Genomic DNA, 14634 nt, shown 5'->3' on the forward strand with positions numbered 1-14634 from the left:
TTTCTGTGACAAATAAAATGAAAAGATGAAGAAAAGGAAGTCCATCAAAAACAGAAAAACAACCACCAAAAACATGGTGTGAGTTGGGAAATGTCAGCACTGGGTTCAGCAATACAAAGCTAAAACCAAAGAGTAACAACAATGGAAACAACTAATGTAAAACAGTATACTCATTTGTATCAACAACAGTAATATTCTGCCCATTAAAAATATATCTGTATAAAAAAAAAAGTAAAACACAGTCCATTAAACAAACTATATTATCTGTGTATAATCCATGTGTTGCAGATAAAACAGTTTTGAAATGATGTTTTCATGAGGCATCAAATCCATGAACACAGTTTTGTCTTCTTCTTCAGTTCATTTTAAATCAGTTCAACAATACCTTATCAGTCAATAGCAGGGCATTATAATTTGTGCTGTAAAATGTATGTATCTTTTAAACATACAGAATAAATACAACACCCCCCCAAAAAATTCAAACATAACAGAAAGACTAGTAAAATCAAATAAAACAAAACAAAAAAATCAAAATCAAATGCAGTATAATGATATGAAATAGAAGAATTGAACTCCTTTAAAAAAATTAACTCAATTTAAAACAAAACCAATAATCAATAAATTCACAAAGAAAACTCTGTAATACACCAGGATATCACAAGAAAGTATAATACAAAACAAGTGCAATTCATAAAGGTTAAAAGAAAACAGAGTAAAAGAAAATTATCACTCCCTGAATAATTACATGGGGAAAAAAGGAAATATTTAATATATGTAAAACATTCTAAAGTGCTGCTGTTGCATTATGTTAATGTTGCATCCAAATACATATATTCAAATATACATGGTCCAAAAATGTGATCACAATTGTATTACAACAGTGTGTATGTTTTGATATTCAGACTTGTGCATTTAAAACCTTTTGACTGTTGGGAAAAAAAAAAGAAAGAATATTTTGAGTCATAAATCAATATCCAGAACAATTAGCCAAAAACTCAGAAAATGGTCCAGAGATATAATGTGTGAACTTTCAACCTCGAAAAGATATTTCCCTTCTTTTGATAATGTGATTTTTATTTTTATTTTTATTTTTTTTTAAATATATATTTATTTTAATATCATTATCATCATTATTTTTTTTTTTTTCATTAATTTTTTGTTTTTTCTAGAGGCCTGACTAAGTGCGTTGGGTTACGCTGCTGGTCAGGCATCTGCTTGGCAGATGTGGTGTAGCGTATATGGATTTGACCGAACGGAGTTACGCCTCCTTGAGCTACTGATACTGATACTGATAATGTCATCAGTGACATCACCATTGATGCAAGTGCTACGTCCTAAGGCAATCAAGAGGTTTTAAACACTTGCTTCCATATACTAGACCACCAGTAAAAACCAGTGGATTGGTGGCCTTGTGGCAACGTGATTACACAGGAAATGAGAGTATCTAAACACTTGGGATCAAACCCCACACTTGCCGGTATTTTCTCCACCTCCATCTCGGATGAGACGATAAACTAAGGTCCTGCATGTAGTATGCATTTAGCACATGTTAAAGAACCCACAGCAACACAACAGGGTTATCCCTGGCCAAATTCTGTAGAAAAATCCACTCTGATTGCAAAAACAGATACACGTGCAGGCAGGAAAAAAAAAGAGTAAAATATGAGGTGGAGCAGCACTGTGGCGACACACTTTCCCCGAGGAGAGCAGCCTGAATTTCACACAGAGATGTCTCTTGTGACAAAAGAGTAATGTAATAAAACAGAAGAACACAAATCACAAAATTATCTGACCCCATTTTTTTCAACCCTTTACGTATTCAACATTACGCCGAAATCAGTATACATATGGTATATAATAATTACATCTGAATAATACTGAGTTCTCTTATATACTTGATTCCTTGACACTGAAAGTAAATAATTTTAGCCAGGTGTACGTTCAAAGCCAATGCCATTTCAACCATTTAATATTTAGTCAAAAGCAATGTACATTATGGAATACAAATACTACATCTAAAAGTAACATTTGTAATACACTTGGTTCTTTAATATGGAACATACATTATTCAGTTAAGCAAATATTAGGACATCTAAAAATAACATTTGTAATATACTTGGTACTTTGATATGGAAAATATATAATTCAGTTAAGTAAATATTCAATCAAGCCAGTTCACATTGTGACATATAATCATTGTATACAAATTACTACATTACAGCTGTACATTTGTTTTCATACAGAAAGTACATATAGGTGTATATCTTAAACCTTGCTATCATAATTTGCAGTACTGTCTTGGTGTATGTAATGTTTTTCTTCCTTATTTTTTCTTCTCCTGCATGTCTTCATGTGCTGCTGTGTGCTGTAATGGACAATTGCATACATGTTGTCTTCATGTGCTGCTGTAGGCTATAATGGACAATTGCATACATGTTGTCTCCATGTGCTGCTGTATGCTATAATGGACAACTGCATACATGTTGTCTTCATGTGCTGCTGTAGGCTATAATGGACAATTGCATACATGTTGTCTTCATGTGCTGCTGTGTGCTGTAATGGACAATTGCATACATGTTGTCTTCATGTGCTGCTGTAGGCTATAATGGACAATTGCATGCATGTTGTCTTCATGTGCTGCTGTATGCTATACTGGACAACTGCATACATGTTGTCTTCATGTGCTGCTGTAGGCTATAATGGACAATTGCATACATGTTGTCTTCATGTGCTGCTGTATGCTATAATGGACAACTGCATACATGTTGTCTTCATGTGCTGCTGTATGCTATAATGGACAACTGCATACATGTTGTCTTCATGTGCTGCTGTATGCTGCAATGGACAACTGCATACATGTTGTCTTCATGTGCTGCTGTATGCTGTAATTGACAACTGCATACATGTTGTCTTCATGCGCTGCTGTATGCTGTAATGGACAACTGCATACATGCTGTCTTCATGTGCTGCTGTATGCTATAATGGACAACTGCATACATGTTGTCTTCATGTGCTGCTGTATGCTATAATGGAAAAATGCATACATGTTTTTTCATGTGAAGTGCTCAAAGCCCATTATATGGGGATTTTGTGCCATCATCATCACTTCTCCCTCTTCTCACTCACAACAACAAAACTGAAAAGGACAATGATAAAAAAAAAACCCAGACATGTGGCTGCTGGAAGGATGAGGAAACCTGTGCAAACAGCAAAAACGTCAGGCTTTATGAATGTCCTCATTTTCCTGATTTTCCTATTTTAGGTTGTGTGGAGTGGCTGGTGACTGGTACCATTTCTTAAAACCCCATGCACATGCCCAATGCTACCATTTGAAGCCAATACAGAGTCTTGAGTTACGTGCTAGGCTTGAATCCAAAAGATAAAAGAAACTGCTTTAATTTTCTTTTCTTTCTTTTTCTTTGTTGTCGTTGTTGTTGTTGTTGTTGTTGTTGTTGCATATATGGACTGCTCCTTTGTACAGGTTGGTTCAATGAATAACGCTGATCTAAACCTTTCCCATAAGTCACTTCTTTCACGGTTTCTAAGCCAACCACTCAGAAGTCGTGTCTTCACACGACTACCATTCAGACAACCGAAGTGAACAGGCGCCATACCTTTCATTATCATTCACACAGCCATACTACTGTTTCCTGATTGCACCATTGACTGACACAGGAGAGAAACACAGTCATTTCTTCTTCTGCGTTCACTCGTATGCACAAGAGTGGGCTTTTACGTGTATGACCGTTTTTACCCCGCCATGTAGGCAGCCATACTCCGTTTTCGGGGGTGTGCATGCTGGGTATGTTCTTGTTTCCATAACCCACCGAACGCTGACATGGATTACAGGATCTTTAACGTGCGTATTTGATCTTCTGCTTGCATATACACACGAAGGGGGTTCAGGCACTAGCAGGTCTGCACATATGTTGACCTGGAAGATCCTAAAAATCTCCACCCTTTACCCACCAGGCGCCGTCACCGTGATTCGAACCCGGGACCCTCAGACTGACAGTCCAACGCTTTAACCACTCGGCTATTGCGCCCGTCCACAGTCATTTCAAGCAGTGTCCTTGGCAGTGATTCTCACCAATCATCGGCCTTGTCTGCAGAGTCTCAGCCACTATCAATCACAGGGTGAAGAGAAACTTTGTCAGAAACATGAGTTAGCCCCTATCACTCCCGTCCTCCTTTTTTCAGGAAGCGCTACCAGGTTAGCAACATTCCCTGGGGGAAAAAACCCACAAAAAAGAAAAGCAATAATGCAGATGCTATCTGTATTTCAGCCTGTACTGAGAGTGAACATTTGTGCAATTCCTGATTCTGAACTGCAATACACTGGATAATAACAGCTTTCTTGTTCTTTAACCCCCTCCCCAAGCACTGATTTAACCCATCAGGCACTGATACTGGGGTCAGGCATAAGATCCCCAGAACCAAAGTCCAATGCTCCAACCATCTGGCTGATATGCCTGTCAAAAAGAAAAAAAACAAACAAGGATACCAATATTCTTAAGACAAAAGACAAAGCTGCACATGTGTATCTGCTATTCAGTTATCAATCCACCTTTCACCCAAATTTGACCCTTTCACCCAAATTTGACTGGACAATCAAACTGAGCTCCCAATCATTCTAACAATGTGAAGAACAGAGGTCCCGTGTGTGGCATGCACTTGGTGCACAGAAAAAGAACCCATGACAACGTAAGTGTTGTTACCTGGCAAACATTCTGTTGGAAAAAATCATACAGGTACACAAATATTTACACATGCACTTAAGGCCTGACTAAGCGTGTTGGGTTATGATGCTGATCAGGTATCTGCCCAGCAGATTATGCTTAGCATATATGAATTTGTCCAAACGCAATGATGGCTCCTTCAGAAACTGACACAGAAAACTTTGTAGCCATCTCAGAAAAGCTGGCTTGAATGCTGACATGTTGGCCCCCTCATAGGTTTGGGTAGAAAGGGTAGGATGTACTCGGCAGACCAGGAAACACTACCCCACTGTGGCCTGGGTACATGTACGACTCCACCCGAGGGTGCTGGGCTGCCTCAGACTCCAGACGGAGTGGGTGTGGGGGGGAGCCAGCCTCCACTGTGGGGTGGTGGTGAAAGTCACCTGCCTGCTGTGGCTCCACCTGCTGGTGCAGGGGGAAGTCCATGGGAACCAGGGGTGGGGGAGGTGGGGGGGAGGGCTGCACCGGAGAGTACTGTGCCAGAGGAGATTCTCTCTTCTGCAAGTCTGTGCAGTCCGTGACTGGGGGCACTTGTGAAGATGGTGGGGATGGTGGTGGGGGTGTCTTTGCTCTGGGAGAGGGAGGGAGGGGTGTGGTTGCTGTCTGGGATGTGGGCGGGTAGGCGCCGGCTGTGATGGAGTGGGGGGGAGAGGTGGGGCGGGACGAGGCCTGGCAGGTGTTTTTGGACCGCCGGGTGGGCCCCAGGCCGTGCTTCTTCATGTGCACGTCCAGGCTGCTTTTCTGGGCGAAGGCGGCCTCGCAGTGGGCACAGCAGTAGGGCTTCTCCCCTGTGTGCAGCCTCTGGTGCACCTTGAGGTTGTAGGCGGCCGTGAAGGTCTGCCCGCAGCTGTCGCATGCAAAGGGCCTGACGCCCGAGTGCAGCCGCACGTGCACGGTCAGCTTGTGTCGGCGCAAGAACACCTTGGGGCACAGGTGGCACTGGTAGCGCTTCTCCCGGACGTGCACGTCCATCGTGTGCTGGCTCAGCATGTTCCTGTTGAAGAAGCCCTTCCCACACTGCTCGCACACGTGGGGGCGGGGCCGCGGCGCCGAGCTGTGCTTGCTCATCACGTGGTTGACCATCCTCAGCTGCCGTGTGGCCGAGTAGGGGCAGAACTGGCACCGGTACTTCTTGGCGGCCACTGCCTCCCCGTGCGTCTCGATGTGGTGATGGAAGGTGTCCCTCTCCGTGAAGGAGGCCCCGCAGGTGTGGCACAGGTAGTTCCTGTGGCCCTTCAGGAACAAGGTGCGCTGATAGGACCGCAGCCCCTTGCCCTCGGGGCACAGCGCCTCACAGGTCACCTGCCCGTCGGCCCCCACGCGGATGTGCTGGGCAAACTTGCGGTGGTGATGGATGATGGCGTCACACTTCAGGCACTGGTAGCACGTGCGTACGTGGTCGCTGTCTCCCTGGGGGGTGGGTGGGGTGGGGGGGACAAATTGAAATGGTTGATGGTTCATAGGTCCTGGTGTGTCCTGTGGTGTTGTGCTGTGTTGTGTTGTATTTAATTGTATTCTACTGTGTTGTGTTTGACTGGATTGTGTTATTTTGCTATATATATTGCATTGCATTGCACTGCACTGAATTGTACTGCACTGCATTGCATTGTATTGTACTGAGTTGCATTCTATTGCACTGAACTGAATTGTATTGTACTGTGTTGTTGTTGTCTCATTTTGCTTTATATATTGCATTGCATTGAATTGTATCACTAACTGTATTGTATTGTGTTGTGTTGGACTGATTATGCTATTTTGCTTTGCACTGCACTGCATTGTATTATATCGTAAAATACAGTACGATGCTGTACAGTCGTGGGAAGAGTATGGTATGTTATGATGAGGATGGTCTGTTTGAATGCATTTTATCACTTTGTGTAGTTTTTGTTGTTCTTGTTTTTTGTGGGTTTTTTTGTGTTTTTGTTGTTGTTTTTTTGGTGTTGTTTTCTATTTTTCTCTTCACGCAAGTGCAACTATTGTTAATAATAATGTCAATGTTTCTTTATCATTTTATGCCTGTGCTGGTTTGCACTGTTTCTTTTTATCTCCCTTTTTTTGCCCTTCTCTGTTTGCATCTGTTAAGTATGTGTGGGGAAAAACTGACTAAAATGAATTAAAAACTCTCTCTCTCTCTCTCCCTCTCTCTCTCTCTTTCACTTTCTCTCAGTTACACACACACACACACACACACCGCGCGCGCGCGAAACATGCTTCTGTTCAATGAGTTCATTCTCCCATTGAGAAGACCAACAAAAACCAAACATAAACAAGACAGAAACAGAATGACAGAAAGAAATGAAAAATGCTACAGAGCAGATCAGAAATCAAGTCATCCCACCAATCCTACCTTCCAGACTCGCTTCAGTTTCATGACGCTGCCCTCCAAAGGAATACCGTACGACTCCACTGCACACACACACACACACACACATACAGTCAGTCAAAGAAACGGGGAGACTGTGCCCTGTCTCCTTCCATTTTTCTTCAATAATAATAAGAAGAAGAACGCTCAAAACTCCGAAACTTTACAACACTGGATAGGTCATTATGACGAAAAAATAAGCAAGACCATTGAATGTGGAAACATTCTGATTAATGATAAATACAACATCCTTGAAATAAAATAAAAATGAAAATAACCCCCCCCAAAAAAAAACTTAAAACTTAAAAACTTGAGTGCCTGTCTCTACCATTTTTCGTCAATTATAATTATGATCAAAACTCTGAAACAGTATTGGATATTATCGTCATATTATTGTCATTATGATCCAAAAACAAGCAGGATTACTGAATGTGGAAACACACTGATTAATGATTAATACAACACCACTGGAATGAAAAAAAAAAAAATCAAAATTTGAGTGGCTCTGCCTGATGAGCCTTTTAGAGATTGATCATGGTTATGGAAACACAGATTAATAATTAATGCAACATCCTTGAAATAAATTTTTTTTTAAACTTTAAAAAATGAAACAAACTAACCACCTTGAGTGGTTTACATCTTGTGAGCCTTCTTGGGGTGGACGATGATATATATACTGATTGATAACTAAATGAACATCCTTGGAATTAAAAAAAAACAAAACACACACACAAAAAACCCTCACCTTGTGTAGTTTCTGTTTGGTGGGCTTTCTTGAGATGGACGATGATATATATACTGACTGATAATTAAATATACATCTTTGGAATTTTTTTTTTTTTTTTTTTTTTAAACCTTAAGTCATTTCCGTCTGCTGAGTCTTCTTGAGGTGGTTGATGATATATAAACTGACAAATAATTAAATCAACATGCTTAGAATAGGAAATTAAAAAGAAGAAGAAAAACCTTGAGTGGTTTCCATCTGGTGACCCTTCTTGAGGAGACTGAATGTATATATATATATATATATATATATATTGATTAATAATTAAATCAGCATGCTTTGAAAAGAAAATTAAAAAGAAAAAACAAACAAAACAAAAAAACAACCTTGAGTGGTTTCCATCTGGTGAGTCTTCTTGAAGTGGATGATGTTACGTATACTGACTGATAATTAAATGAACATTCTTGGAATACAGCTTTTATCTAAAAACCTTGAGTGATTTCCGTATGGTGAGCATTCTTGAGGTTATTGATGATATGCATACTAATTAATAATTAAAGGAACATGCTAAGAAAAGTAAAAAAAAAACCAAAAAAACCCTCCAAAAAAAACAACCTTGAGCGGTTTCTGTCTGGTGAGCCTTCTTCAGGTGGTTGATGATATATAAACTGATAAATAGTTAAATCAACATGCTTAGAATAGAAAATTAAAAAGAAAAAAAAACCCCTTGGTTTCCATTTGGCGAGCCTTCTGAGGTGGTTTATCATAAATATACTGATAAATAATTAAATCAACATGTTTAAAATAGAAGTTGTTTTTTTTTAACAAAAACAAAACAACAACCAACCTTGAGTGGTTTCCCTCTGGTGAGCCTTTTTGAGGTGGACGATCAGACAGCTGGCCTGGGAGTAGAGCAGACTGCAGTCAGGACACATGTACAGTGAGTCCGTCACCTTCTCCTCCTTCACCGTCTGCCACAGAGGAACCTGCGCCTTGCTCCCCCGCTTCCCTCGCTGACGTTTGTCGTCCTGGGGGCCCAGGGGGGCTGGTTGAGGGACAAAGATTCAATGATGATAGTAAGTAATAATGGATACAAAATGGTCATGAACCTAGGTAGGTAATAAATCAGATCAAAGACTCTGAATCAAGAACAAAGACTTTTGTTCATGATGATACAAATGGTCATGAAGTGAATATTAAAACAAGAACAATAACTTGCTCATGAAAATAGAAAAATGGTTATGAAGCTAGATGAGTATTAGATCAAGGACAATGATTTTAGCTTATGATGATACAAAATGGTCACAAGGATAGGTGAATATTAAATTAAGGACAATGAGTTTTGCTCAAGATGATACAAAATGGTCAAGAAGCCAGGTGAACATTCTTCAAACACTATGTGGTAAGATGTGATGATGACACACAATGTAAACGAGGAAAGTTTTCAAATTTGGTAAAACAACAATAACTTTTGTTCCTTAAAACACTGTGTGATAAGATGTGATGATATTGACAGCATATGCTTCCTCAACACTATGTGATAAGATGTGATAATAACATGCACTCCCTAAAACATTGTGTGGTAAGATGTGATAATAACACACACTCTCTAAACACTGTGTCATAAGATGTGATAATAACACACACTCCCTAAAACACTGTATGGTAAGATGTGATAATAACACACTCTCCTTAAACATTGTGTCATAAGATGTGATAATAACACACACTCCTTAAACACTGTGTCATGTGATAATAACACACACTCCTTAAACACTGTGTGATAAGATGTGATAATAATACACACTCCTTAAACACTGTATGGTAAGGTGTGATAATAACACACACTCCTTAAACATTGTGTCATAAGATGTGATAATAACACACACTCCTTAAACACTGTGTCATAAGATGTGATAATAACTCACACTCCTTAAACGCTGTGTCATAAGATGTGATAATAACACACACTGTTTATAAACACTGTGTCATAAGATGTGATAATAACACAAACCATTTATAAACACTGTGTCATAAGATGTGATAATAACACAATGTTTATAAACACTGTGTCATAAGATGTGATAATAACACACACTCCTCAAACACTGTGTCATAAGATGTGATGATATCTCACACTGTAAATGAGGCAAGAAATTTTCAATGGCAAACTAAAAACAGTAAATTTTGCCTCTTAAAGGGACATAACTTGAAACAAAAGCTCTGTACATCTCAGCACCCACTACACATGTAAATATAAAGTACACAGGTAAATCAAGCCAGTACACAGGTAAATAAATGTACAGGTACATAAAATTAAAATGTATTATATATCGAAACAAACCAACAATCTTATTCACAGGTTCCTCATTCAAGATCAATGCAGGCTAAGAATTCCACCTTCATTTGATCTTAAAAGTAGTCTAGGTACTTGTCTTTCACATAGGATAATAAACTTGACATTGTGTGTGGAGCATGCACTTTACGTGTATTACAGAATTCACAGCAACAATGGATCTGTCCCCGTTAAAAATCTATAGAAAGATAAAGTCCTCATATATGCTCAACATAAAAAGTAAGCATCCTGGCATTCTTTATAAAGTCTTACTTTAATTCAATTTTGTTTTTATTTCCTAAGAATGTCATCAAATGACAAATTATTTCTATGAGGATAATATGGAAAATAAAGATGTCAAACCACTTCAAGAAAAGTTACTGAATTCATACCACCAATCCATTTTTAACTGGCAATTTTTGTGTGTGTATATCCAGAGAAACATGGAGTTAGCTTGCAACCTGGTTCCCCCCCCAAAAAAAAATACAACAAAGAAAAAGCAGGTGTGTCCAACCTTTAGCCTCTGCGTTTCGTAGTTCTTGATTGTGCTCCTCTTGGTTATGGCCATCTTGACTATGCACCCTTTTCATGTGCAGATTGTAGCCTTTGGAACTGTTAAAGTGTTTGTCACAGGTCACACACTTGGGAAGACTGTTGGCTTCCATGCCTCCTTCTGCTTGTTTCCCTTGTTTGGACACTGGGTTGTTCATGCAAGGTCCCTGCCTTCGCACTCTCTTCACTTTGTCTGTTGACCCTTTTGGACGTCCTCGACCTCTTTTGGGCTTTTCTTGTTCTCTTTTTTCTGCACCTTGCCAGGAGGCATCGCTGTCCCGGTCTTGGGATGTTTCTGCTTCAGGTTCCGACTCAGTGGACGACCATTCCATTGTGTTTGAAAAGTCTATTTCATTGTTCTCTGCTAGTTCTTCCCGCCTTTGTTCTTCAACAGTTTCCACAGCCGATGCCTTCTTCAATTTGGCCCTGGTTCGGGGAGCAATCCTCTGAACAACAAGTTTCAGGGGCTCTCGGGCATGGGTTTTTCTAGTCATCTTCGATGAAGACTTTTTAACTTTATGAGAGTCACGAGACCTGGACTTGATCTTCATGGGAGGCACAGAGTCCTCCTCCTCCCTCCTCCCTTCTATGTTTTCTTGAACTGTCCTGTTACCAGTTTCACGTTTTATGGAATTTTCTCTTTTTTCATTATCCATTTTTGATATATCATTAAGAAGACCATCATTCATTCTTTTATGGAAGCCTGTGTGTCCCACTGGCGATACACTATCACTATTATCACAGCCATTGTTATTGTTGTAACAATTATCACTACTTACCCTAGCAGAATCACAGTTTTGTTTGAAGGGATGCATGCAAGGCACTGAATTGAATACAGAGCTAGAACCATAGGCACACGACGAAAGTGAAGTGGTCAGTAGAGACCATGATTTGGAAACTTCTGAATCAATGGAGAGAGATGTGGCAGGGGATGTGGATGTGGGAGGCATTTCACAGGGGAGACTGTTCGACTGGGAATGTGCGTCAGTGTCTGCCTTGACAGGAACAGTGAGGGAGCGGTCATCGGGCGGAGGAACAGGAATGTCCAGCAGAGCCAGGAAATGGAGAATACGGGAGGCATCTGATCCATACATCACCAAATCTGCAACAATCACACCATCATACAAAGAAAACAATAAGCTTTTTGCCCAAAGCAACAATACTTCTACACACCAAAAGACATGTATTTATATATCTACATTTCCTTGTGTGTCTTTCTTCATGTTCTCATGAAAATGCACCTTTATTAAGTTAGCAAAATAATAATGGACTGAAAGCCACCATGGAGAAGTTAAGGTCTCAGGTTGAGGACTGGTAGGACTTAAACAAAAGAGGATTTCAGGCCTCCAAGAGATAAATAATGCATTTTTCAGCATGTAGCCAGCTCCACTTTTTGCTATGGACTCAAATAGGGAGACTGGGGCCATATTGTCCAGTGCCATCCGCATTACAGATACACTTCATATGGCACTGTTTCTCATACTTAATATTATAATAACCAACACTGCAGGTGTCTGCATTGTGTTTGTATCATCATCATTTATAATCAGAGACAAACTGTCCCAGTTTCTGTGGACTGTCATCCCTTGCTCTCACTGTGACCTCAGTTTATCCTCCACTTTTGTCTGTGGAGAGAAGTTTCCAGTCAAAAGTTTTTGGTGCCAGCAGACAACTGGGGACTGTCATTACAGAAAACATTGGTGGCTCCTACTCTGGAATAAAAGGGAAGATTGCACAATGAAAAAAGCAATAACTATCATTGGTTTTGTCTGGAACCAAGCTATACTTCTTCGTTCTATTCTTTTGTTGACAGGCGGCCACCTTCAATATTGAAAAATCTGCTGCATTGGGGGTTGCCAATGGAAGGTCCGAGGCAAATAATAATAATAATAATAACAAGAAAGATGAAAAATAATAAAAGTACATTACGGTAATAAGGTTGGGATAGGGGTGAGAGATTGTGTGGGTCGTTACTTGTGCACCACCACTCCCACCCAGCCCCCTTCAGCCTTAGATGGGGCATAGGCAACACCCAATCCTGATTCATAACAGTACAGAATCAGGCCCATCTCAAACTGGGAAGGCAGCTATGTCTAGTTTCCAGATGTTTAAAGGATGGGTGAGGCATTGGAAGGTGTGGGGAAGGGTGTACTGGCGAAGGACGGAGTTTTAAAGAGTGTGTGTGGAGTGATTAGTGTGCAGTTTCCTTTTCATAGCATCCAATAATCTTGGTTCGACCAGGATACTGTTCCACTGTGACAGAGTGCCTGGAAATAAAGTGCACTGATTCTCTGTACTGAGTGCAACCCTGTGTCAGTCACAATTATTAATGTACTGTTTTTAAGTACATTGTCCTGTGTGATCACCTTACCAGCAAGCTACTGATGGATACTTTACTCAAAATATCATTTGGATATCTGGACGTCACAATCTGGCAAAAAAAACCGTTTTAATTCTGATGGTCATAATCAAATAGTTGATCTGTGGATTGAAAATAGAACTACAGTTCATAGTTGTCCTTGCTACCTAACATAATAATGTAGTTGTTCTGATGAACAGTCATTGCAATAGCCACTGTAAAATTGAGGAATCCATGAATTTATACAGTCACGACACCTACGGGTAACCATCACTCGGAAATGTTCTGCATCCGCAAGGAACGATTAAAGGGACATTTACCAATACTTGTTTCACAAAGTATCAATACAGTTCAATTTTTTCAAATATCTATCCTTTAGTGACCCATGTCAAAGATAAACACAAATATGAAAACAGCCCAATAATGCAAGATTTTCAGATAAGTTTATCAACCACTTACTTAATGATGCTTTTGTGTTGACCTCATAAACGGGTTCGGGTACGTTGTTAGGCCCTCTGTGTTGTTTACTTCCTGTGTGAACGTCATTCACCATTCCACAGTTGCAGAGGATGTACAGGACACTCGCAAGTCCATAACGTGCTTCCCTCTCTGTTCGACGCAAGTCGAGCAAAGAAGTGCACTTCTTACACAGTAATTGTCGTGACAATTCACACAGGTCAACGATGCGACGGCCTTCGTTCCAAGAAAACAATTCGTTCTTCGTCCACTGGGTTTCCTCCATGTTGCTACTGACAACTGCAAATGACCGACAATATACAGACTATTACGGAATATTAACAAAAAATAAGAACTGGCATATCAATGAAGTTGGTTTCTCGTACAACAAACATTTTTTTTTATATTCTGATGCAAAAATTGTGGACACGTCCCTTTCCTTACATGCCGACGCCATCGTGTGACGTCAATGTATTGCATGGATTGTTTCCCCTGCAGGTAAACTTTTGTGGGAGGGTCCGGTGGAGCTGAAATTCTCAATACGTGCAAGGAATCACCCATAAAGAACACACAGCTTTGACTTTGACTTTGACTTTGATGGTTTACGTTATAGGAGCCTAGTCGGCTATATACACAACGGGGGGGGGGGAGGGGTTGGTTGTGTAGCTTCAACACAGCGGCGTGCATAGTGCTACTGCTACTGTGAAGACGGCAGACATCTAGGAAGACTGCAGGCACTCGGGAAGACTGCAGGCACCCAGGAAGACGGCAGACACTCGGGAAGACTGCAGGCACCCAGGAAGACGGCAGACACTCGGGAAGACTGCAGGCAGCCAGGAAGACTCACAGAGGCAGCCAGGAAGACCGGCTGCAGACCGGCATCCATGAGGAAGACGACAGACTCCCAGGAAGGCAGCCAGGAAGACTGCAGGTACCCAGGAAGACTGCAGGTACCCAGGAAGACGGCAGACACCCAGGAAGACGGCAGACACGCGGGAAGACTGCAGGTACCTAGGAAGACGGCACACGGGCACCCAGAAACCGGCGGACGGCACGGCCGACACCCAGGAAGACGGCAGGCACCCAGGAAGTCGGCAAACACGCAGG

At 40.9% G+C, this 14634-nt stretch overlaps 1 protein-coding gene across 1 annotated transcript; it reads right to left on the reverse strand.

The window, feature by feature from the left end:
* Positions 1-4516: 4516 nt before the first annotated feature.
* LOC143291581 (uncharacterized) lies at positions 4517-13971 on the reverse strand. The gene is made up of 5 exons (XM_076601511.1): positions 13531-13971; positions 10675-11814; positions 8673-8870; positions 7087-7145; positions 4517-6149 (listed from the first exon to the last, which is right to left on the reverse strand). Exons 1-5 carry the CDS (start codon positions 13811-13813, stop codon positions 4950-4952), a joined length of 2880 nt encoding a protein of 959 aa, XP_076457626.1. The 5' UTR covers positions 13814-13971; the 3' UTR covers positions 4517-4949.
* Between the last annotated feature and the right edge of the window lie 663 nt (positions 13972-14634).

This window comes from Babylonia areolata, chromosome 17, assembly GCF_041734735.1.
Source record: "Babylonia areolata isolate BAREFJ2019XMU chromosome 17, ASM4173473v1, whole genome shotgun sequence".
Classification (NCBI taxonomy): domain Eukaryota; kingdom Metazoa; phylum Mollusca; class Gastropoda; order Neogastropoda; family Buccinidae; genus Babylonia; species Babylonia areolata.